The following is a 26,895-nucleotide window of genomic DNA, read 5'->3' as shown; positions in this document are numbered from 1 at the left end:
GTTGCACACACACATGCCCTAAGGGCATGTGTGTGTGTAACCTGAAACTTTAAAAAATGCATTTTAGTGCATTTTTCAAAGATTTAGCAAATTACAGATAAGTTTGATTTGTCTGTAATTTGCGGTCTCAAATAGCAAAATCGTTATTTGAAAGTGCTTCTAGTATTGCATTTAAGGAATCGCAAATTGCGATTCCTTAAATGCTATCGCAATTTAGGAATTCGCAAATAACTGCAAATTCTTAAATTGCGCATAGGAAACACTTTCATGCATCTCCAAAGGCCAATTTGCGATCACAAACAGATGATTTTTGCGAATCGTATGGTTTGCAATTGCAAAAACCTAAGTGAATATATAGATAATGAAAAGTAAGAACATCAATAGACAAAATCAACAGATAAAGGGAGTAGTGTAGAAATCAAATAAATAAAATTAGAATAGCCAAGCCAGTTCCTTGATAGGGAGCTCTAACAATGTGGAGATATGATGAAGGAAAACAGGTCAGTTGAAATGTGTTCCAGGATAATGCCACATAGGGAGATACTTTTATGAATATCACATTTGTTTTAGTGCGCTTGTAGGCAACAACTGCTGTGTATATAAATGAATATCCATGTTCTGTGTTGTTATATTGGGTTAGTTCAGATAAATAGTTCTATTTATCAGAAATATTTACAAAACATTCTGCCGTATGTCGAAAGAACTGGCAAAAACTGACCATTGCAGAACTCTAAAGGGAGACAGCTAGCTCCGTCACATCACAGGGAGCGGACATTGACATAAAACCTCAATGTAGTCTGTTAGGTCTATATGTCTGAGTGAGGATTTAAACCAGTCTCAGGAAAAGCTAGTAAGCGTAATTTAATGTATTAACACATGCAGAAAACAGCACACACACACACTGTTTGCATTTGTTAGCAAATCAAAGCCAGATTTAGTGGCTTTGCTAATGATTCTTTTTGTACTGTCTTAGATGAGCTGATCATAGCTCCTTTTTCCTGAAGGAAGTGTTGCAGCTCTTTAGACGTGGCAACAATGTGCATTCAGTATCGAACGATTATGTAGGGCATGTACAAGTTGCACATGCAAAATCATCCTAAGGTTTAGAAGCTTGCTTTTTAAAGGACACACTCAGAATCGTATTGATACAATTTAATTTGTAGTACTGCACAAATGAACGCAATCATCCAATTTCTCTATGGACTAACATGAACATTTGGAAATAAGGACTCGAACTAGCACAAAGCAAGGGATTAGTTTGTTAAGTAGGCTTTTGGTAAGCCGCTCTAGGATAAAAACAGACTACAGTTTAAAAAAGAGTAATTTATCTCGCCTTTTCTGGCATACCTAGGTTACAGTAATGAAAAGGAATACGAGGTCCCTCAACCAGAAAATACACAACCACTGTATATATTTAAATCAGTGAAAAACAAATTGTTACCCATGGAGCCTCTTGAATGAGAGCCAGTACAGCTTTTGCACACAGCGGTCAGGAACTCATTCACCTGCCGAAGGGAGAGCGAGTTATGAAGTGTCTCCAGTGGGTAGATTGTCGGTACCATGGAACAGCCTTCAAATCCTATAACAACAAAACACAACATTTAGAAAGCTCTCAGAAACTGCACAAAGAATGTAGTCAAAGGGAAGTTACTTCTCCTGGGCTACCAAAAATAAGCACTCACATTAAAAAAGCATATTTGCGACATGTTAATGATGTTAGAAGAGATTTGTTTGAAACAGCTTTAGTACTAAAATAGCTTTGCAACTGACACGATGCAAATGTCAATTTGGTATATTTCAACTCCTTAATTTTTCAACAACTGTTGTAGATGTAAAGAACACTCAACTACTTCTGGTCTGTCATTAACATTGCAATTTATTACCTTAGTACAAACAAGGAGAAATGTCTTACCTGAGGAAAAAGTGAGTCCACTCTATCCCAGCAGCTCATGCAGAACTGCTATATCAATCTTAACTTAAATTACTCCTTTAACAAATCTATCAAACCCCCTACTAAATCGGCCTAGAATCAGCCGAAGCTATATAGAAATATAAAAATGCTCCATTCCATAAGTGGAAGTTCCATTTATTCTTAACATTTTGTGATCTGAGACCCGATTGTGGAAATTGCTTGGAGGTTTCAAATTCAACATATATTTTTTAGTAGACACATTTGACAAAATCAAGTTGACCACATTATTCAGTATTGAGAACACTATCATTGCTGTCCATATCATATTTAAATCTGGAAAGCAATGTGAGACCACATATAACTTATAATAATTTTCAGTCACAGTTAGTCATTTATGGGGTCGAGATCTACCGACAACTGGCAAATATCTTAAGGGCATGGATCAGTACATGACAGCTGAAAGAGTAGTGTAGAAGTCTCAGTGTTACAGCAATAAATACTGACGAATCTCGAGCCCACCGTTTAGGTGCTATAGACACTCAGAACTGAAAGCGCCTGGGATGATTCTCCACTCCATACACCGAATGCACAGAGAATCTACGGACTTCACTAGCCTATTAACTGTAGCCTGTTATTTAGAATAATTCTGTTTATTGATTGTGATCTACTGCAATGTTTGTTGTTGTTCTACCTCTGTGCATCAACATTTAATTAAAAAAGTTATTTTAAAAAATTCCAAATAGCTTTCGAGCTCAGCAGTGCCATGTGTGTATCTCCCTCTCTTTCTCTCTCTCTTACATTGTTTAGTGATTTTCTATTTTTAACTAAGAACCCACCAACAGCTAAGAACAACTTATTTTGATTCCTTTATCGTATAAAAGTTCTAAGGGTTTTTAAGGCTCATATACCTACCTGGTACAAGAAGGGTTGGTGATGGTATCAGTCACCTGCAGACACTCAGGGTCTACTTCATTCCTCTGCACTAGGATTTTCAAAGTTCAAAAGGATTGAGTCCCAAAGATGGACATGAGACCTTCTATGGCATCTCTTCACCACGTGCACTGGGAGACCTTCAGGTTTAATCCATCTGCCTAGATAATAATGCCAATTTGAGGTCAAGGTGGTGACAAAGCATTACATCTGGGGCGCTTGGCACCCTCTTTTCCTAGTATCAGAGTTGGCATTTTCCATGATCAAAACGGCATCCAGGTTCCTGCAGGGGCACAAACATGTGTATATCTGCATCCCGGACAAGGAGGCTTAGAAAAAATCCAAATGACTATAGACTCCTCACACCAGATACTGTTTGGATTTTTTGAATCAATCCAAACAGCATCCAGCCTCTTTGCTGGTGCGAAGGCGTGTGTCAGTCCAGCAATGGAGCCAAATGTGTTACATGCGCTTTGAGTTTTCTCCTTACATGTCCCCACTGAATTTCATGTTTTAAACACGTGCTTCAATTTGCATTAATTGAATTAATGTATCACGTAACAGTTACTTTATTAGAGATATCATCTGCTCAAAAAATACATTTTATTACCATATTTTAGTGAGTGTGCAACACAATATGTATGCTAATTCTTGCATTTTGCATCACTAACCAGATCAGGAGGTTTAACCTTTAAGTAATTGTCAGAAAATGCTAAGTCGGGTACAGACAGATATGCAGAGAGAGAGATATCTTCACCGTTCCTAGGAGGTTTGTTTGAATGCCCTTGTGATGTTGTGAGTGATTTCACTGACCATGTCATGAGTGCTGTAATATGTGACGTCATCAGCAGTGCATTGCGGGCGCGCGAGTTATAGTTAGCTGAACTAACTATAACGGGGGAATTTCAATGGTTTTGTACGAGTGAAATGTCCAGCTAACTATAACCCCCATGAAACCTATGTTTTTTTCAGTGAATTTCTAAGGCTTTTTAAATGCTAATTCCTAACTATAACGTGCCTGAAACCTATGTTTTTTTCAGTGAATTTCAAAGGTTTTTTAAATGCTCATTTCTAACTTTAACGTAACTGAAACCTATGTTTTTTCTGTGAATTTCAAAGGTTTTTAAAATGCTAGTTTCTAACTATGCCTACAGAGATAGGACATGTGAAGAAAGAAGAAAAAACGCACAGAAGGAAAAAAAGAAATGCAGAAAGAAGCAACAGAAGTCCTCAAAGACTAAGAAAAGTGCAGGAAGAATAAAGACATGTGCACAAAGAACCAACAGAGGAGCAGAAAGAGGCCTTGTTACAAAATCATCCTGTGCCCACAACTTTTTCAGATGGGTACTGGTGTGAACTGACTCTGACTAACCAGGCCTAGAGCCACTGGTATGCTAAAAGACAATTAGAATACAGTGAAAACACCTATATACACTAGGGAACACTATGCGTTGGGGTACCCCTGTGATTAGCATGACATCCTCTGTAAGTCCCTAGTAAATAATAGGGCAGGGTATTAAAACTACCTCTTCAAACGCGCCACGGGGTGCATTTGCACACTTGTGAAGGGAGCGGGGAGAGCCTGAGGTGACGTGTGCAAACACGCCCTGTGGGCGCTTTAATTTGGGAGATCAAGTCCCCTTGATTCCTGAGGGTCCCTAGGGTCCAACTAGCCCACTAGGTACCTCCAGTAAGCGCCACTGCAGAGAGGTGTAAAAAGGGGCACAGCCTGCACCACCTCTCTGCAACGCAGCGCAGTGGCGCTAACTGAAGCACCTGGGGGTGTAGTTGGCCCCCAGGGTCCCTCAGGATTGAAGGGGGATTATATCCACAACTTAAAACGCTCCACAGGGAGTGTTTGCACATGTCACCTCAGGCCCGTCCCCTCCCTTCACCACTGTGTAAACGCGCCCTGTGGCCGTTCTAAGTTGAGAGATTAAGTCCCCTTGAATCCTAAGGGTACCTAGGGTCAAACTAGCCCACTAGGTACCTCCAGTAAGTGGCACAGAGCTGCGTTGCAGAGAGGTGTAAAAAGGGGCACGGAATCTAAACACCTGTCTGCAACGCAACTCCCTGGAGCATACTGGAGATACCTGTTGGTCTAGCTAGCCCTCAGAGAACGTCAGTATTGAAAGAGAATTAATTACCCAACTTACACCTCGCCATGTGGCGCGTTTGCACAATGGTGAAGGAAGAGGGCGTGGCCTGAGGGGACATGTCTGCAAACACGCCCTGTTGCGCGTTTTAAGTTGGAGAATTAATTCCTCCTCAATCCTGAGGGTCCCTGGGGGCCAACTAGCCCAGCAGGTACCTCCAGTATGTGCCATAGAGCTGTGTTGCAGAGAGGTGTTCAGAGGCCACGCCGCTTTTTACAACACTCTGCAACGCAGCTCCGTGGCGCTTACTGGAGGTACCTGGTGGGCTAGTTGGTCCCAAGGGACCCTCAGGATTGAAGAGGAAAAAATTCCTCAACTTAAAAAGCGCCACAGGGCGTGTTTGCACACATCACCTCAGGCCCCGTCCCCTCCCTTCACCACTATGCAAACGCACCCAGGGGCGCGTTTTAAGTTCGGGGATTAACTCCCCTTGAATCCTGAGGGTCCCTGGGGTGCAACTAGCCCACCAGCTACCTCCATTAAGCGCCACAGAGCTGCGTTGCAGAGAGGTGTAAAAAGGGGCGTGGCCTTAGAACACCTCTCTGCAACACAGCTCTATGGCACATACGGGAGGTACCTGGTGGGCTATATCATATATGTTTTTATGTTCTTGAATCCAATCGCGATACACTTGCGTGTCACATAACCAGTATGTTACTACCATCCCTCAGCAGGTACTTATGTGACCCCGTATCGAGGTTCCTCTCTGGGAATTACCATGTTTAACTCTGTTAGGGCACGATGATTCTCACTTCATGATAATGTGACATGGCCTTACAATCATGTGATAGGTACGCCATTTGTACATATAATTGGAATTATCCCACTCCCGAACTTGCGTCCATCACATATCATTTTTGTGCAATATAATATGGTTCTATTGAAATTTGTTAGGGCATGATGATTCTCACTTCATGATAATGTGATATGGCTCTACCATCATGTGATAGGTACCGCATCTGTATATATAATTGGAATTATCCCACTCCCGAACTTGCGTCCATCGCATATCATTTTTGTGCAACATAATATGGTTCTATTGAAATTTGTAAGGCACCCCTTTGACAATGTTAATTCCATCCTAATTCTTTTTGTTACTCGACTCTCATGATCCTTGATCTATTATAGATTCCCTCTTGATCACAGACTTCATCACACCAAATTCCCCAACCGTGACTCCAATTTATTTTATAAATACAGTTCAACCATCTTGGGTAATAATACATTCTTCCCTTTCATTTCTTTAAATTTAGACCTTGAACATACGACTATTATATGTTCATTTCATAGTCTTTCAACTATGCCTATACGGAACCCGATACCACGTGGCTCCATTCCCATAGTGACTGCAGGATAACCAGGAAGCCGCGGAGCCAGTACTTTTTCGGCTGGGATCTCGCCGGTTTGACTCGCACACCGGTCCGTCTTCATGATCGGTAAGGCCATCGACCGTCGTAGCCTGTCCTCCCTTAACCAAGACGTTTACTAGCCAATTCCCGATGAGCACGCCAATAACGTTTGAAATGCTCCTCTTCATTCCTTTTTAGCGGGCGACTCTTGAATAATTGTACAGCGCCACGTAAAATTTTGGGAACGACCATCACAGAACCCCCTCCCCCTGGTAAGCAACTATGGTGACTATGTTTGACAACGGACACTTTTTTTCTAGTCCTAATAAGCAATGATCGACTTAGCCCCTCATCATTTGTTTTCTAGATACCTCGTTTGATGAATTCCTGCCCAGCGTTCCCGGGCCAGTTTACCACTCCAGCCATTACATATCTAGACGTAAGTTCCCATGTATAAAACTAGCACAATTGAACCAGTGCTATACCCCAGCCCCGACTTTTCAGCTTTCTGTAATTAGGGTTGTTTATAATCTCCACAGGATTCATTGACAGCGGAATCCCTCTACCGATGAGCACCGATTAATATAGGTATGCTCTCCACTGACCTTGTGCCCATTTAATTATCCATTTTTGGTTTGTAATATATGAGTTAGTAATTTGTACTCCATTATCAATACTAAAAGGTTGCTAGCCCCCCCCACCAGTCCTGATGAAGACCCCGCCGCAAGGTTCCTACTAACTCCTGCCATCCAGTGGGTCGAAACGTCGACAACCTTCCACAACACCCAATCCCCACGCTTGAGACTTTGTTAATTGTGCATTACATGGGACATGTGTTTGTTTAAAGCGGACCATTTGGATTTATCTTTGTCCTTATACTACAATTGAATCATAATTGTACGAGACTTTTTGCTTGCTTTTAATGTCACCATCCCCACCTTCACTATCCTCACCTTATCACTCCTTCCGTTCTCCCAGGGGCACTGTTCAACCTTTATAAAATGAATAATGTTGGATACTATATCCCTGTGATATCTACTTTGTGATTAAAACATTGTAGACAAATGATGTGTACTATTTTTAACTAATTTTGGTTAATATACATGTTTCTTTGCTGGGACCCCTTCCTTTTCAATAACATTGCAACCCAGGTCCCAGTGACTTCTTTTGGGTAAACCCCCCTCATACTTTACTCAGTTCATCCATAGGGCATTGCCTTTGGAGAGCGGGTGTGGGAATCTGGTGCGAAGCTTGGGTATTTTGCGTTTTGATCTGTGGCGAACAGGTCTATGTGAGGAAATCCCTATTGAAAGTAGGGAAGAAGGATTTGGGGATGAAGTTCCCACTCGTGGATTTGCTGCCTCTGTATGCTGAGAAGGTCTGCAATTTGATTGTTCACTCCTGGAAGATGTTCTGGTAGGAGATATATTTTGTGATGTATGGCCCATTTCCAAATGGCTTGTGCTAGGAGTGACAGTAGGAGAGTGTGCCCCCCCCTGCTTTTGTATGTAATACATAGCTGTCATAATTTCTGTGCGGACTTGGACAGTTTTGCCTATTAGGTGAGTTTGAAAGGCTTTAAATGCTAGAAACACTGCTAGTAACTCTACGTGATTGATATGAAGGCTTCTGTACTTTAGAGTCCATAATCATTGGATTGTGTGACTTTGTAGGCGAGCGCCCCAACCAGTGAGCAATGCGTCTGCTGTTGGCACTGTCTGTGGAGCAGGGTCGAGAAAGGGCTGCCCTCTAACTAAATATTGAAGGTTCCACCACTGCAGAGAGCGATAGGTGCGGCCGTCTACCAACACTAGATCGGTTAATTGACCCTGCGACTGGTTCCACTGACTTGCTAAGTATTCTTGAAGGGCACGCATGTGAAGTCTTGCGTGGGGAACAACTGTAATGCAAGGCGCCATCATGCCTAGCAGTTGCATGAAGACTCTTGCTGGCAATGATTGGTTGGGCTGAAATTGAGTGAGAAGGGACTGAATACTGTGAATTCTACCTGTACTGGGAGAGGCTAAAGCTTTGTGAGTGTCTATTGTGGCTCCCAGATAGGTTTGCGTGCTGGAAGGCTGTAGATGAGACCAACAAATTCACTGTAAACCCTAGTAGGTGAAGTAAGTGAATAATGGTTTGAGTGTGTTGGAGACACATTTGGTAAGTACTGGCTTTCATGAGCCAGTTGTCCAGGTATGGGAAGACATGGATGTGTTGTCTTCTCAGATGCGCTGCAGCTACTGCCAGGCATTTGGTAAATACCCTAGGAGCAGTTGTGACTCCAAACGGAAGCACATTGAATTGGTAAAGTTGACCCGCTATGATGAATCTGAGGTATTTCCAATGAGCTGGATGAATTGTAATATGAAAAAATGTGTCTTTTAAGTCTAGAGTAGACATAAAATAGCCCTGCTGTAGAATCGGAAGCACTTCTTTAAGTGTTACCATGTGTAAATGCTCTGACAGTATGTAGAGGTTTAGTACGCTGAGAACCAGAATAGGTCTTAAGGAGACGTCCTTTTTGGGGATGAAAAAGTACAGGGAGTACACACCTGTCCCTTGATGTAGTATCTGCACAGGTTCTATGGCTCCTTTGGAGAGGAGAGACTGTACTTCTTGCTGAAGTAGATGTAAATGTTCTGGCGACATTTTGTGAGAACGTGGTGGTATGTTTGGAGGATTGTTGGTAAGCTCCAGGCAATAACCATGTTGGATAATTCCTAACACCCATTTGTCTGTGGTAATAGATTGCCAAATGGGGAGGAATTGTAGAAGACATGCCCCGACAGGGGTTAAATGGTCGGGGGAAGTGTAGGCAGTCACTGCTTGTTGGGGGAGGGGGAATTATGCAGCATGGAACCCTTTCCTCCACCTTTGTTATTGTTACCTCTATATCCTCCTAAACCCCTTGTAGAGGAAGATTCATTGTTGCCCTTCTAAGATGTGACAGTATTGTGGGAGGACATAATTTTGGACCCCCCCACCCCCCGGTAGAAGGAGCGACAAAAGGAGCACTGATTAGAGGGAGACTGCAGAGCTCCCATACACTTGGCTACCTCTGTGCATTTTGTCATTTTTCCCAATGATTTATCTACTGAGGGCTCGAAGAGATATAACTTATCAAAAGGAATATTTAAAATAGACTGTTGCACTTCTGGCTCGAAACCAGAAATCCTCAACCATGCATGTCTTCTTAACAACACACTATTGTTGATTTCTCTAGGTGCTGTGTCTGCAGCATCTAAAGCGCATCTTATTGAAGAACTGAAAATAAGCTTTCCTTCCTGAACTAAATCTTGGGGTTTTGTTTTGTGTTCACCTAGGAGGTGTTGTAGCAACTGCTCCATTTCGGCCTAGTGTGCCCTATCATATTTAGCTAACAGGCCTGAGTGTTGGCAATGAGCCAATGATTTGCTGATTTGCGGCTACCCGTTTACCAGAGGCGTCGAAAAGTTTTGTCTCTTTGTCTGGAGGAGGAGCATCACTTGTAGTCTGTGAATAGGCCCGTTTACGGGCATTAGAGACAACCAAAGAGTCTAAAGGTAGTTGACCTTTAATAAAGATTGGATCTAAGGGAGCAGCATTACATTTTTTATCAATCCTGGGTGTGAGAATGCGAGCCTGCAGTAGATCTCTAAAGATGTCATCCGCATGTCTCATCATGCCTTTAAGCATAGGCAGAGTGTGAGTAGCCGTATTGGTGGTACTGGGGGTTTCAATTGTAATTGTAAGGGTTATTTATAAAGCACACTGACCATAAATGATATCCTGGCGCTATAACCACTATGTAAGAAAACAGCCGATGGAGAAACTGAAGAGCGGGTCGCTAGTGAGGGAATAGCCAGGTTTTCAGTGATTTCCTGAATTTTAGTAAGTCAGAGTGAGATCATAGGGCAGCTGGTAATTTATTTCATATCCGAGCTGAATTGACGGTAAAGGTACGCCCTCCTTGCCTGACTTTTTGAAATCTGAGTTCTTGGACATAGTTGCCTGTGGTTGATCAGAGGTTTCCGCCAGGAGTATATTTATTTAGTTTGTTTTGTAAGGGTTTTGGTCCTTTATTGTGTAGTGCCTTATGGCAATACAGAGAGATTGAAAGATAGTTCTCTGCTTGATAGGCAGCCAGTGGAGATCCTTCAGGGCCTCTGTGGCAGATAAATATTGAGATCAGTTCAATGTTAGCTTAGCTGTGATTATCTGGATGCGCTCTAGCTTTTTCAACAAATAGCTTGGGGCTCCTAGCAACAGGGCGTTGCAATGGTCCAGCCTACTTAGTAATACACCTCTAGCTGGTAGGTCAAGCAGAGGATATAGCTTTGTAAGGGCCCAGATAAGTGCAATACAAGTCGTGGTAAGTCCGTTCACCTGATTTTCCATAGACAGACCTTGATCAATGATCACACCTAAGTTGCGTACCGCCACTGGGTTGCCCATGGGTAACGGACAGAAGTTAGGCGATAGGGATAACAGGATTTTATTGGAGGAGCAACAGAGGAGTTCAGTTTTGTTTCTATTCATCTTGAGTGAATTTGCATTCATCCAGTCAAAGATGTCAAGAATGCATGCCTTGAAGTTACCTATGGTATCCTCCTGGTTATTGTTCAGCAACAGAATTAACTGAGTATCGTCTGCATAGTTAATTAACTTAATAGTGTGAGATTTTATAAATGAGATGAGAAGTTTGATACTAATACAATAGGGCTGAGCCCTGGAGGACACAATTTGGTGTAATTCAAAATTTGGATAGAAAAGGGGGAAGAGATATGGCCTGACAGCGACCAGACGGATAGGATTTTAGCCAGTTTAACATCCCACTGCCATAAGTCTGGACAGAAGAGTGCAGTGGTCCATCATGTCAAAAGCAGCTGATAAATCTAGGAGGACAAGTACAACTGATTATCCATTGTCAGTAGTCCTCCGCATTTCATCGGTGGCGCAAATAAGGGCGGTCTCAGTTCCATGGCCAGGGGGGAATCCAAATTGCTCTTCCTCAAGCAATGCATACGCCTGTAGATAGTGCAACAGTAATGAACTTATGTGGTGCTCTAAAATTTTTATTGGAAAAGGGAGGAGGGCTAAAGGTCTAAAATTGGCTAGATCAGCGGGGTCAGACAGGTCCAACGGCGACCCTGATTTCATGGCCCTGTACAAGGTTTTAAAAACCTCACCAGAGATAGGATCCAACCTAGTCAATGTCACGGGGGAGAAGTCTGAACGGAGAGGTAGTTTAGATTGAGCGGAGCTATGATAGTGTGCAATAGTGTGTTTAACTGCGTAGATTTGGCAAACCCATCCAAAATGATTTTAATCTTACTGTCAAAATATTCCGACAGATTGTCACATGATATCTGCAATGGTATAACCTCTCGCTTAAAGCGAGATGGATTGGTACATTCTCTAAGACTTTCAAATGTTTTTCTTACTCCGTTAGGGGCTGCAGTGATCAACTCACTTTCCCAAACTTGTTTTTGTATTCACTTAGCGCATTTTTTAGATTGAACTTATCTACCTCAAGATAATGGTGCCTCCATTTCCTCTCCAGTTGCCTACATTTTAATTTGGCATTATTCAACGTATGGTCGTACCAAGGGGATGACACCTTTTTATCGGCTTTTTAAGGTAGTCAGAGGTATAGTTTCATCTAAGGTTTTTTTAATTTCCCTTTCAAATCAATGATAATTCACTTCAGCAGAATCTGCTGGAGAAAAATATGTATTATTAATTAAAGGTTTGGATTTAACTTTAGAGAGCTTATGCCATGCTCTGCTTTCTAACGAATGTACAGCTGAATTTTCAAGGAAGCAGCCCTTATCCACTTGCAGATGAAAGGTGATCAGTCCAGCAGAGAGGGGCAGTTTCCCCTACCGAGTCCAAAGTATGGCCAGCTATATGTATGGGGCCATGGACCTGCTGCTCAAGGCCGATTGTTTCACAGGTGCTGAACAGCCCCTTATACACCGCAGATAGGCCTCCTTCTGCCCAGAAATTAAAATCTCTCAACAGAAAAAACTATTGTGCGTGATCCACAAGTTGGAGATATTATCTAAGAGAGAAGGAAGAGAAGAACTTGCAGTAGTGGGTGGGCTATAACAGAGAATCCCTGTGGCTTGTTTTCCTTTTGAGCCTTTTGTGGCCAGATAGGAAATCTTCCTCCAAAGATTCCTTGTGTAACTGCACCCCGTGATATTATGCAGCTCTTGCATGTAATTCTATATGTTCTATATTGTCGTGAGGAGGGGAAGGCTTAGTATGGTAACGATCTGGGTCGTTATCTGTAGGAGAATCTGTGTGATAATCCTTCCAGGGATCTGTCGGCATAATTTTGTTCCCCGGTCCCCTTCATCATCATCATCAGGTGGTGGAGAGTTAGTAAATGACCCAAATGTGGAGAGGTTGGTGTAGGGGAATGTGGTAAAAGAGGAAGTGGAGGAAGGTTACTACCCACATTCTTTTTCCTTAAAGGAATGACGAAAGGACCTTCTTCTAACTCAGGTTTGCATTTTTGAGGTGACTTAGTAAGAACATGTCCTGTATTAGGATTTATGTAGAGTTCCTTCTGTTTTAGGTCCAATTTGGGTGTTGGGGAATCCAAATTCGGATCCTGCTGCTTCAGAGGCACAGATTTAGATTTTGGCGCTGAGGATTTTGGTGCCGAAGGTTTTAATGCCGAAGAAGGCTTTGACTTTGGCGTCAAGGATTTTGGCTCCAAAACGTTTTTCAGTTTCAGCCTGAAGTTTTCAGCTCAGTGCCAGTCTTTGGCTGACTCAATCCTGATCCAGAGCCGAAACGCTTGGAGACGTGTCTCAGGGCCGACCGTGGCACGAAGGAAGGGGTGGGACTGAAGCCTTTTGTTTCGCCTGAATTTAATTTTGGGTTAAGGGGCGTTCGGTACTTACCTTATGTTGACCTTTTGGCAACTTTTCTTCCGACTCAGAGTCATTCTGGGATTTAAGGATGTTCTTTCTCAGCCCCTTGTGCATCTAATTCTTGCTTGGATTCTTCACCAAAGATGTCCTGCGTGTATTAAACGTTTTGACTCCGCATCTCCCGTCGTAAAGCCTGAGGATCAAGGAGCGTTTTCTTCGATCGGAAAGACCGGCACACGTCATAGTCTTCTTCGTTGTGCTCGGGAGACAAGCACCTATATCCTGTCACTTTATAAACATACATATGTTTTAATTTTGTAACTACACTCTTGCCAAGAGGTTTTTGTTCTTTTGCACACTTTTTGTTCTGCATATTGTGTTTATAAATTGCCAACATTATTGATCTACGTACTCTATTGTTAGTCCCCCTAGATTCGATAAGTTCATATTATCGTAGGGACATTTCAGATCTTTTCAAGTACCTTTCCCCTGGTCCCAGAATTGGCAACTCAGGGGCCCTCCTGATTTTTCTTCTCATCCCATCTAAGCCTTTTATCTCTGGTGGGGGTGGAAACGCTGCATTGTAATCCATTGCCACCACCTTAATTTGGGCACTTTTAGGTGCCTTTCCTAAACTAGTACTGCATGAGAGCTTCGGTCATTCTCCGCATGCAAGGTATTCATATGCATATTAATTCTCCCACATATTTTTATTTTCCGTTGCAAATGTCATATCTATTTTTTTCTTTTTCCTGTCTACTTTCTTTATGTATTCCCAATGCAAGAATGCTACCATGTTTTCTCTTGAGGACACTTTCTCCTCACTATATAAGCAGGCACAGGCCTGGGCCCAGTTACGTCACAATTGTTTCTTCATTGTTCGCTACTGGAGTGCCACAGTCTCTTGTTCCTCATGTCCTCTGCCTACCCCAGCCTTCTGTATCCTGATGTTCACCGGATTTTTTTGGACTCCAGTATTTCTCTTCTTGCTGTGTATTCACTGAAGCAGACTTAGACGTCTGTTTGCCATTCTGGCATATGCTCCTGTCTCTGGTGATAAGTGGCCTTATCATCATACCAAGAAACATCCTTCAGCATTGCCAAGAAGACCAGCTCTTAACAGTTTTGAGCTTTAGCCTAAGTGCTATCTTCTCTGTAGTCAATACCCTCCACTAGCGCCAAGAAACCGTTCGGTGCACGCTGCGCTTTATAAATGTTTTAAATTAGAAATTAGAAATTATCTTATTCAATATCGATCATTATTCTGACCATTTGTTTTCATGAGATAGCCTTAATGGCATGATGTACAAGGATCTGATCACGAAAATCTGGTCACAATTTGTGACTACTATTTTTGCGACCAGTACAGAATTTTACAAATCAGCCAATGTACTAATTGTTCAGTTTGTAAAATACCCATTCGGAGTGGGTTGTAATGCAAGTGGGTTGTTTAAGCCTCCGTGGCATTTAATGGGCGCCATTGCGAGGACGCGTGGCTAGATTTGAGCTGGGAAACTACTTTGGGAATTGTTGGGGGAACATTTGTTTAACAGGATTTTAATTCTTTTTACGATTGTACTCACAATTCTCTTAATCCTCTCCTTTTTAAAAAGTGTAACAAAGACTATTTGCACCAGATCCGCCGCTCTCACTTCCTGCTTTGGCAAAGCTTGCGAGCTGATAGGTTGGCTCTTAGCCAATCAGTGCCCCGGTGGAGTTTGTTTAAGCCCCGTGACATTTAATGGGCACCGCTGCGAGGACGCGAGCAGACACTCTGCTAAGGCAAGCCCGTCTGCCCCCGGTCATCACCAGGATACAGGGATTCTGCCTCTTTTATGGCACCTAGATTAGCGTACTCCCACAATTCATTGCTAGCCTTACCAAACGTCGGTGACTGCAGGGTCCACAGTTGGGCTCCAGATGACTGCCCTACATTCTGTGGACAATGCACCTTCAGGATGAAACCTCTAGGACACCCTCTACCCCTAGGTCCTAGGACTTTGATACACTCCATCCTGAGCATTAACTGCAGATCACTGTCTAAACACAATGCCAAGTTGTTCGACCTCTCCATGACCATTCTATTGAGGCTCTCTTTCTAACAGAGACTTGGCTTTCTGACGCCTCTGTGGCTATACCTTCACTTGCCCTCCCCACAGGCTATGCCATCTGCAGTCTTAATAGAACAGGGGGAAGAGGGAGGGGGGAGGTATTGCCATCATTAATAAAACCGTTCACTCTTGCAGCTTCACTCCCCTTGATCTACCCGACTGTGAGAGTGCGCTTTTTAAAATTGCTGAGTGCTCATTTTACTTTCTGTGGCCTCCTAATTTATCGCCCACCTGGCCCATCTAAAACTTTTAGGGAAGCCCTGGCAAATACCACTTAATTACTAGCTCTCCAGACTGCCAATTTCAATATTATAGGTGACTTGAATCTCCACCTGGAAATGCTAGAATCCCCGGATACTATTAGCCTTTTAGGAGACTTAGCAGCCTGCCAAGTGACCCAACTAGTTCCAGGTGCTATGCATAGCGCCAGGCACCTCCTTGATCCTGTTTTTTCTAACCTTGAGTCACTGGAAGCTCTAACACCTCTCCCCTTGATCAGGACAGATCATTCTCTCATCTTAATGCGACTAACACTGGTTGACCTTAAGTCCCAGTCTAATCTCACTGAAACGGCTGTGGCATAAATTTGACCAGGAGGCTTTTCTCACAGCCTTGAGGACAAATCCACCAGGCAGATCCTTTAACATGGAAGAGGTTGACACACTCTTTCATAGGTGGGTAACCCAAGCCCTAGATACCTGCATTCCTCTCAAACTCACCCATTCGACAGGAACGCGGGCCAACGACTGGTCTAACAAGGAATTGACTCTAGCTAGGAAGAATTGTAAAGTTCTAGAAAAGCATGGAGATGTACATATGACCTTCAGGCTAAATCGCATTATAGAGCAGGTATCAAATCATACCACAAACTAGTGCATAAATCTAGAGCAGCCCACTACTTTAGCCTGATTACCACCATCACCAACTGCAGCAAAACCATTTTTTCTCTTCTGAAGGATATGGTCACTCCTCCCTCGACTCTGGGTAGTGTCATCTTCTCCAGTCAACAATGCGAGTAGCTGGCTAATTTCTTCTTTGAGAAAGTTGAGGGCATCTACAATAACTTTGATCACACTGGAACTCATGACATCAATGAGAGGAATATGCATATCTGCTCTGAGACCATTTCACTCACATCTCTACCCATCATCCCCCTCAAAGACCTAGAGGGACTAGTGATTAAAATTAAATCAGGATCTCCAGATGACCCCCTTAGACCGGACGCCTTCAGGAAAGCTCAACAGGGTCTCCTACTAAAGTGCCTTGATCTACTGAATTTATCCCTCGCTTCGGTGGTGATCCCAAAATCTTGGAAACATGCAATAGTGGTCCCACTCCTTAAAAAACCTTCAATGGACACCTTTAAGCCAGAAAACTATTGTCTGATATCTCGGCTCCCATTTTTATCCAAAATTCTGGAAGCTCATGTGAACTCGACACTAACTCATTTCCTGGAAGTTAATTATATACAGGCACATGCATCAAAGGAAAAACCGGTTGCAAAAGGGCAGATTCTCAGCATCTGCCACTTTACAACCGGTATTTTTGCATTTGGATGCATCATCCCAAATGCAAAAATCACAATTTAAGGAATCTCTCAATTGCAATTCCTTAATGCCCAGTGAGAAATTTGGGCATTATGCTCCACAAAGATCTTACCTTTGAGACACACGCCAAATCAGTGGCAGGGAAATGTTTCAGGCTGCTACGCGGCCTTAAACCGATACTTGGTCTTTTTAATGCCCAAAAATAGTAGCTGATCATACAAGCTTCCATATTGGCTCGATTGGATTACTGTAACATGCTTCTCTTTGGCTCTAATAAGGCTGTTGTGAACCGATTGCAGCAGGTCCAGAATGCTGCAGCACGTGCCATTTTTTTCTCCCAAAGTACAGTCATGTCTCTAATCTCCTCTCTCTCGTCTGCATTGGCTGCCCCTTGCACATCGAGTATATTTCAAGACACTCTGCACCGTGCACAAGATTCTGACTGGTATTGGCCCAGATATTCTGAGTGACATGTGCTCCCTCTACTCTCCACGGCGTGCACTACGCTCAGCTAATCTTATGCTCGCTCATATTCCAAGCATCCGAAGAGCCAGATCTGGTGGCCATTCTTTTAGGCGACTGGCCCCAACCTTATGGAACTCCCTTTCCACACACATCTGCAGCATCTCAGACCACCAAGTCTTCAGACGGCTTATGAAGACATGGCTCTTCTCTCAATTCCAATCCCTAGGCTGTAACCATTCTCATCTCGCTTCAGCGCTGCGACGACTCTTTGCCGAGGCAGCCATGCGCTTTATAAGTATTTTAATCTAATCTAACCTACTTGTGAATATTATTGAGGTAGATCACAGATTTGTGGCCATCGTATGAATGGTGGCCCGCTATGATCAACAGACCACCATGCTTGTGATCCCTGGTCAATAAAGTAGCCATTTTTTAAAATGTTAAAGGAAAAGGTTTTAAATAAAGTTTACTTTCTATTAAAAGATTGTTTGAGAGTTGGCAGGGGTCTTTGGGACCCATTTAAAAAACAAAATTCACAAAGGCAAAGCGTGGCAAAGGGATCCATTACTCTTTGCAAATGGGTTTCCCACTCCAACTTGAGTGTCAGTAAAAAAACTCCTAAAATTGGATTTGTACTTCTGAGAAAGCATTATGTGGTTCCAAACTCCAAATGAGAGCATCTACGACCTTAAAAATGATAAGTATATCTGGCCTCAAATGTTTCACTGATTTGGTGCCACATAACTTGATAACCCCTATCACCATTCCAGAAAAGCAGACTCAGCCTTCCCAGGTTCATAAAGTAGTGTTGCTTTTTATTCTGTTTCTGTTTTCACCACATGATTTGACTTTTTTAAATAATCCGCTCCAGACCTTTCCAAGAATATTACCAGCGCTACTCAGAGTCTTGTAAGAACACAATCATATGTGCTGCACTACTTCCATTATTTTCAACACTATTGCTTTCAATCAGTCATTCTTGAAACACATTCTGTACTGAGAAAGGTTTCTCAGAGTCAACCAATTGGTTTAATTTTTTAAACAAATAGTTTTCTACTACATGGGTTTCTCAAAAACAACAAAATTCTTCCTCACTTCATAAATGTTTACCAAGACTAAGGCACATTTTCCTCCAAGACCTAATCCTAACGTAGTTTTCCTCATTTTATAATCATTTAAATGTAAACTGCCATTTCCTCATATTTTGGTAGAATGCTGTTCTTGTGCCCCACTCATATCTGTTTGGATGTTGACCCTAGAATGATGCTGTGGTTGAAATATAATTGTCCATTACATCTCCTAAGAGCAGGAATCATATTATTTAGTATATCCTTTATGGTTGGGGCTCCAACTAGCTCTTTCCTAAACATTACTTTTTGGCACCCGTCATGAGGCATATACACACCTGAGTGTATATGAGCATTGTTGCGCCCTCTTATCACATTTTAATGAGCATTTACTACCATTTTAAATGTCGTATTTATTTAGCATATATTCTAGTTTTCTTATCGGACACTACATGGTGTATGTTTTGTTTGGTTGTTAAGTATTTCATTGATTGATATTTAAACCACTTTCTGCAAAATCTTTCTCAAACTTCAAATATGTTGGGCCTGTGTCCTCACTGAAACATTTTATTTTTATACATAGCATTGCTAACAGTTCCAACATTAACAAAGCAAATGGTCACTAAGCATGAAATTAAAAACTAAACAAGTACTGGGTGCTGCAAAAAAATCATAATCTTTACATAGACATACATAATTTTGGAAAATGTACCTATTTGATGACTTCAAGTCTCATTCCCAATTAGTGGAAAATTTAACCACTTAATTATGGGACTGAAATCTGCTTCATAAAAAGTATGCTACTTGAAGTAGAAAAATTAGTCATGCAACATGTTGCTTTCTATGATGGTCTGAGGCTTGTCCATGCATGCCCTCTAGTTACAAAAGCATTATCTGCTTATCACAATGGGGACATCGTTTCTGTAGCCAAAGGGAGTAGAAAGGCTTAAGGAGAGCAATCACCAAAGTCAGCATAAATATATAATTTCCATACTACTATAACAGACTCTTGCCTATAAATTTGAGACGCTATTATCAAAATCTGAGTTTGAAATTAGTTATGTTCCGACAAGTCTTTCAGAGAACATGTTGTGGAGTACTACTTGGGTATCTGGCCTGCAATAAGCATGAAGAGCTTCCTACTAGAGCTCTGTGTGGAAGCCACCCACATGATGGCCCTACAGTTTTTTGTCTAACTGGGCGACAGCTGTAAAAAGCCACAGAAACAGCACCTGTCAAGAACAAGGTGCATGAATACTCTAAGGAAAAGATTCAGGATTTGTAGCAGCTATTAACCAAAGTTTTAACAGATCCAGAAAAAAAATCTCTTAGAAGATGCCATGGGCATTCCAAAACACAAGTGAAGACCAAAGATGGACGGTGAATAGTTTTCCAAGTTCTTTTTGAGTGGCAATCAAGTACAGCGGTGGTGGAAAACATCTTCCCTGAAAACCCTTAAAGAAGAAGTAAAGCAAGATTCCTTAATTCAGGTGGAAGCTAGGTAAAATTGTTAGCTTGAAGGAAAAGGATATATGAATGCCATCTAATTTCGTAGAAGCCAAGAGAACGCAACTCTCACTGGCTGCCTAGGCAGAAGTTATGTTCAAAAGTGAAGTCATGGCTCATAATGTTTGTTCAAAGGCAGTGTCAAAAGAAAATTGACATCTAGTTTTAAAACCGGATATCCAATTGAATGGGAAATGTGCATCAGCCTATTAAATGGCTGTTCATCATTTCAAAAGCCAAACAAATAACAGGCATGCATTGTTGCTAAATTCCAAAAAGTACCTTCGTCAACCATAAAATAGTATTGATTATTTTATCCATGACACATCCTCTCAGTGCTGGAGAATCATTGCTGGGGAAATGTGTTAAGGACTAGTATAAAACTTGGAAGGAATATTCCTAAAGTGAGACATCCGAGGAAGAGAGACTCATCAGAATATAATAGTACAGTTGCTGTAAATATGCTGCAATTGTGCGGTGATGTGACAGTAGTGGTTCCTTTCCAAAGCAGATAATCTTTTAGCAGTTCTTCTGCATAGTGTTGTACATATGGAAATACACATCCTCCTAATCCACGATGTGAAATCAATCCAAAGTTTTGGGATTTGAGCCAATGTCACCATAATCAATCTATTAAGCGTGAGTAACTGACTTGGATAGAAAGGCTACAGACTGAAAATATGAGCGCGGAGTTCCTAAAAAACATTTGATTCCAATGAAACCCAAAAATCTGAGAACTTCTAAAAACAAGCATGGTGATATGTTGTGAGCTTCTGACACTAAAGGGATGGGTAGTGTGAGCTACTGAAGTGCACATTCGTGCAATGAGGTTACATTTTACATATCCTCAGCTGAACTCAGAAAGAAGTTGCAGCCCACCACTGAGAAAATAATTTCTTGCAATCTTGGACTAAGATGGAAACCTTTTCTGTGTGCGATACATAGTAGTAGCATGTTTCTTTATAAACCTTCAAATGCTATATAAATAAAAGTCAAAGTGGAAGTATTTAAGTAAATTCACACCTACGGTATATAAATGCACTTGCTGGTGGTAGTGATCCAAGAGTCATTAATTTTTGTATCCTGCTAGTTGGAATACCAATTCTTGTTACTGGTCTTTTAAACTAGTAACACTCATAATTATTTTATATGAGAACAATGTCATGGTATGCTCTGCTGCTGCTGGGTACTTCAGAAACAAAAAAAGTGCAAACAAAGCTATTCCTCTCCTGTCTGTGGCACAGTGAATGCGGCTTCATTAGGGCCAGGAAAACTGATTCACCTCTTTAGACAGCTTTGACTATCGATGTCTTCCTCCATTTATCGAGTGTCTCCGCAGCTTTCATTTGTTCAAATGGTGAAAAAATATATTTTTGATGAAAATGTATAATATGAAAGTGGCATTACATTGGTGGGCATCACAATGGATTGCTTCCAGTTAATTTGATGACGTGTGACAAACAGTCACCACATTCAAACAAATATACTTTTAATCCAGAGAAATGGCAATAAATAATCTATTTTCTTAAATCAATCTGTTCCTGCAGGCTCAGAGAAGTACTAAATTACATGAGAAATAAAAATATAATTGCACATATTACTAGGGATGTGCATAATAAAAATGATGATTGAAGAACTGAGCATACATCAAAACGGTGCATCTAATAAAATAGCTAGTTTTTTAAAATGTATTTACACCTGTGGGTGAACATGTCCACATACACCTCTATTTGCAGTATTTCTTTCCACTGCAATAACTGAAAGCCTATAGGTAAGTACATTTGGAAGCTACATCTAGTTTGCTATAAAAGAAAAGCAATCCTAACTATACATATAGTTATAAAGGAAGTTAATAAACAAAATAAATTGTTCTCCTTCAACGTAGAGTTGGCATTAGTTTATTTCCCAATTGAAAAGGAAAAATGTAGTGATTTACCTTATTTCTCTTAATTTGTTCAAAAAAGAAGAAATCTTGTATGAAAGGTATTTTCTCTCAACTGGCTACAATGGGAAAAACGGCAACAAAGATCCATATTGGCCGCACAGGTTTCGAGCGCAAGACACTATTTGGGCAGAGTGATAGGGCCATTAGGTCCTTTCACTAAGTTGAACCAGTGGAGAGGTGTTATTGACTGTAAAAAACACAGCTAAAAGTTTTGAGGGGTTTCAAAGGATAGGCCATGTTTATCGAAAACTGTTATAAATGACATACAAATGTTTAAAGCCATTTGCACGTTTTCTGCACACACCAATGTAACAAGAGTGTGAAACAAAGACTATATTGACAGGATATGAACATTATTTTTATAACATTTAGGCAGATAACTGTTTTCTAGAGACTTCATTTATAAAATCTACTAAATTATGAATGCACAGAAATGACATTGGTTGATAAGAGTTGCAACCTTTTTACCACCAGTCACTAGTGTCAATCAAAAAATGTATTTTTAGCATGTCTAATGAATCCCATCTCCTCTGTAACTTTTTACCTTTTAAATCCATTTGTCTATTTTAGCAAATTACCTTTGAGGGCTTCTATCCTACAATGGCTATTTGTAGATTCTACACCATGAACATTTAATTAGCAAAACATTGCATAAAAGTACATAACACTGCCAACATACTGGTATAACCTCGTGAAATCAGCAGAAGTGAAACTGCTCAAAATATTATAGTTTTAATGCTAGAAATATAGTAGGTTTGTGAAACATGATAGCAACTAATGAGAAAACTTCGCAATGCCAACACGTTTAATAGGCCTGCAATACCAACAACTGACACGGGTCTAGCCATCACAGCTGCTGTGCAGAATGGTTGAAAGTTAAAAAAAAGAAAAAACACAATGACACAGCCAGTGTTGCCTACGTCACAGCGCTTTGCTTTTTAATGTACTTGTTGTTGGTCCCATGCTCTTATGGAGCTGCTTGTTTATCTTGGATATGCTTGCGGGCAACCATGGCAGGTGCATCTGCTCTGGTGACAAGCTCTACCTCTGCTATCTCAGTGGCGGCGCCAAATGGTTTTATACAAAACAAATTAAAAAATCAGCAAGCTCTTCCAAATTTAAAGATGAGCTGTGCTTTATCGGGCAACGTGATTTGCTCTGAGGCCCACTATTTGTAGGTAGTCTGAATGAATGTGCAAAAGAAGAAGCGTGTGTTCTGTGACCTGCCATGTGCAGCTGTCTTTCTGGCTTCCCAGTCAAAGGAGACACTCCGCAAGTAAGCATTCCTGCTATAGCTGGTTGTGAGTTTTCACAAGATAAATACAAGTCAACAGTAATTTAAGGCACATGCCAAAAGTGATGATCAATTGGCCGCTTTTACCCACATTACAGATGCAATGTGTGTAACTCTGAGATGCTGAAATCCTCAAGCTCACTGCACTAACACTCATCAAATGTTTTTTATTAGCCCCGTAACTGATGAGGTTTACCCCAACAATGCAATGTTCCCACTCTGACATTTGTACATGTAAGTGTTCAATGCTTTTACATACAGGAAAACCTGGGCACCACATAATGTGTTATCTTTTGGATATATGATACAAATCTTTTATATGATTTCGGAGTTTCAAAAAAAAGCATTAAACATATGTAAGAATCTTTTTTTTATTATTGGTGAAGTACATCAACAAACGATTTTCTTGCTTGGACTGACATTTGAGCATGCAACAGCTTTTCAGCTCAAAATATAGTAATTTTGAACAAAACCACGTTGTTACTTGCAGACACATTACTTTAGTGTAAAGGTTTCAAATTAAACTAGCAATGGGGAGGGACAGAGAAACAAGCAACAAGGAGGGAGGGAAGAAAAAAAAAGTATCTAATTCAGAACAGGAGCAGTGGAAGGACACTAATAAAGACATTAATCAATACTTGCTTCATGCTTCATCGAAGGGACAAACAAATGAAGAGAAAGTAAAACCGGCACATGCTGACCAATGACGAGCAAGGAACTCAGAGTGAACGGAAGTCAACCAATTGTAAGTAATTGACAAGTTTTAAGCCTTTTTTAGGTCGAGCCTAGCACAGTGCTCATGCACTGCTCTGTGAGGCATGATGTATATGGTATGTGTGGTTGAAGAAGCTTCCATCTTTTCTATTGGTTTCTGTTAGTGACCATGAGAACATAAAGGTGACTGTAATTGTCCTCTATGGTAAAAGGAATAGGAATACTCCTTCCCACCCCACCCCCTCAAGTGAAATAGCTGCACAATGTACTAGCAATACAAATCTTTCACTAATGACAATGATCCGTTGAAGTTTCATTACACCATTTTAGTCTTCGGATAAAAGGAATGTAACAGGTACTGTAATTTGCAAATTGTGATTAAGTAGGCTGACTGTATAGGTGGAATAAGCTTGAGTGAGATCTTAGCATCCTTTTAGGCCATGCAAAATAGCTTTATAATCATAGGAAAGTGCAAATGTAAGAGATTAAGGTGTCAAATGCGCACAAGAGACACAAAGAAAAACACAACAAACCCATTCCACATGGCACTGCATCAAATTAGCAACAACCAAGCAAAGCCGACCAGAAGCAATCATGACCATTACAAAACAGATCTAGGACCCAATGAACAACAGCAAACCAGAAGCATCCTGAAAACATTGAGAAAAAAAGGGTTTACATTAATATTAAAATGTGCAAAGTCTAAAACACCACCTTCAAAATCATTATCAAGCACTTTGCATTCCAAAGCAGACATAATTCATGCCTATGCAACCACAGCAGAGAGTGCAGCTGCAAGCGTGCAGTACCGTAGAGGCACTCCAAATCGTCCTGGCCGGAAACCAACCAGTTCTTGAAAAGACGCAGGTGATAAGAGCACTGGTTCAAATGATGGGCCAAGGCTCCATCCAAGCAGATATTCCGGCCAGGGACATAGTCTACAGAAAAGTGGTGCAGCAGCTGGGCAACCTGGCGATCTTCAAGGCATTCTGGAGCAAGGTGAGCAAGTGTATGCAAATAGGAGAGAAGGAATGCATGAGGATGAAACATAGATAGAAGGAAAAAGAAATAATGTAAAATACTATAGCGCAGGCTCACATATTAAGCAGACCCGACTTAAAAAATAAAAGTATGCTTCTAAGAGGCTGTGCAGGGAGAGAGACAGTATGAAGATTTCCAAAATTACTGCTCTTAGACAAGAGATATGATCGAGATATGATAATTGTATAGTAATGCCATAGTTTCCTTCCAATTGACATTGTATTTTTACTTATTACACCATCAGTGCAATTAACTTTGAATGTGATATTTACCACTAATTTTCTTACCAACTATCAAGGTGAGCCCACAAGTTTGAGATACAGGCAAAAACTATTTTAATAATAATGTTACAAACTTCTACTGACCATCATTTTCAAATGTCAAGGCGAGGCTCATTCCTCAACTAGAAGGTCTTGAAACTATTTGACCACGCATAAAGATAAAATATTTTGTCATTGGGGAGGTGATCAATGCTTTCTGTCAAGGTTGGATTCATTTTAGACTGGTCAAGTAAGAAGAGGCAACTACATAAATTCAAAGCATCATGAAGACCTTATTTGTAAACGTAGTTGTTCCAGTGAACCATTTTTAAACTGTGTTTTGTCAATTTTAATTGTCATTAGAAAGAAGTACTCTCAAGGAACTCGACTGCTGTCCTTCGTGGGCAAGGTGACAGAGGATGATTTCACAAACATATGGAGTGGATAATGCTAGATTAGTCTTTGAGGGAAATGTATCTTTGATCACAAAAGCAACATTTGATATGCTGCAGAAATTGGAATAAAACAGTTGAGACATGCTACAGAAACACTAGCAAATGAATACATAAGGCAATATATATGATCAGGTCAAGCATGTTACTTACCTTCTGTAATGCTCTTTCTAGTGGATATCTAACCACAAATTCCTCGCATTCGGATAACCTCAGGCATCAAATGGGATCTGGTAATTTTTCATGGAACAGCTCCTGTCTGCCACCATGTAGCGCCTTCAGACGCTGCGGTGGTTTAGTCATACATCTGGAAGTGAAGTGGAGGAGCTTATGGCACCATCCTTGCAGGGTGGCATCAGTTTCAAAAGCAACATCCGCCCCCTCAAATATGGAGCAACTAAAATATTGGTTGACAAAACAGCATGCTCAACTTAAATTGGAACCTTATAATTTTAAAGAAATCCACTCTGCAGAATGGGCAGGAGGGCTGATGGTGAGGAATTTGTGGTTAGAAAGAGTATCCACTAGAAAGAGTATTGGTGAAGGTCAGTAATTAGTTTGTCTGCTGGAAACCTCAAACCAGAGATTGCTAACATTTTGATTTTTTTTTAAACAGTGTCTGTCCCTTGGTGGGTCTGTGGAGAATATTTCACACAAGGAAGTACTGTACGACAGAATGGGCAAGATGCCGCTCCCTGCACACCTGAGAATCGAAACAGTAGTAATGCCTAGTAAAGGTATAGACAGAAGTCCAAGTGGCACCCTGACAGATGTCTAGCACAGGAACACCCCTAGCCCAGGGTGTAGTTGTGTCCTTTGCTCCAGTGGAAGGAGTCAGAAGGCCCTCAGGTGACTTCTTGTGAGCCAAGAGTTACAGAGGACAATCCTTTTCTGGACTGCCCTTCCATTCTTTGTAATAGCAAGTCCAACAAATAGCTGGTTGTTCACTGAGTGTTCCTTAATCCTATCAATACAATTAAGGGCCCTATTAGCATCCAGTTAGTGAAGCAATGCCTCCTCTTTAGAAGCATATGGAGGAAAGAAAAGACAAGGAAGTGTGATAGGGTGCCCAACATGTAAGGGGGACAGTACTTGTGGGAGGAAGTATGCTTTTGCATACCAATGTGTCTAGCAAAAAGGTAGTAAACAGCAAAGGTTAGAGTACACTGCCACATTAAAACAAGATAAACAGTTTCAAGAGTCAACAATCTCAGAGTACAACTGTCAATGGGCACAAAGGTTGCACACATGTAATGCAAGGACCAAATTAAGGTCAC

General features: G+C 41.2%; 1 protein-coding gene across 9 annotated transcripts in view; it reads right to left on the bottom strand.

The window, feature by feature from the left end:
• Positions 1 to 26,895, bottom strand: part of PPIP5K1 (diphosphoinositol pentakisphosphate kinase 1) — a 1,319,084-nt gene that overhangs the window by 106,383 nt on the left and 1,185,806 nt on the right. For 8 of the 9 annotated variants that reach the window (XM_086958195.1, XM_086958197.1, XM_086958199.1 and 5 more), the window contains one exon: positions 1,442 to 1,579. In XM_086958195.1, the coding sequence (XP_086814321.1) occupies positions 1,442 to 1,579 (138 nt within the window). Of the gene's footprint in view, positions 1 to 1,441; positions 1,580 to 24,674; positions 24,855 to 26,895 lie in introns of all 9 variants that reach the window. The other variant, XM_086958191.1, reaches the window with a different exon arrangement.

The sequence above is a fragment of the Lissotriton vulgaris genome, chromosome 2_1 (genome assembly GCF_964263255.1).
Source record: "Lissotriton vulgaris chromosome 2_1, aLisVul1.2, whole genome shotgun sequence".
NCBI lineage: Eukaryota > Metazoa > Chordata > Amphibia > Caudata > Salamandridae > Lissotriton > Lissotriton vulgaris.
The sequence above is the reverse complement of the archived record's forward strand: the minus strand, read 5'-3'. Positions and strand labels throughout refer to the sequence as shown.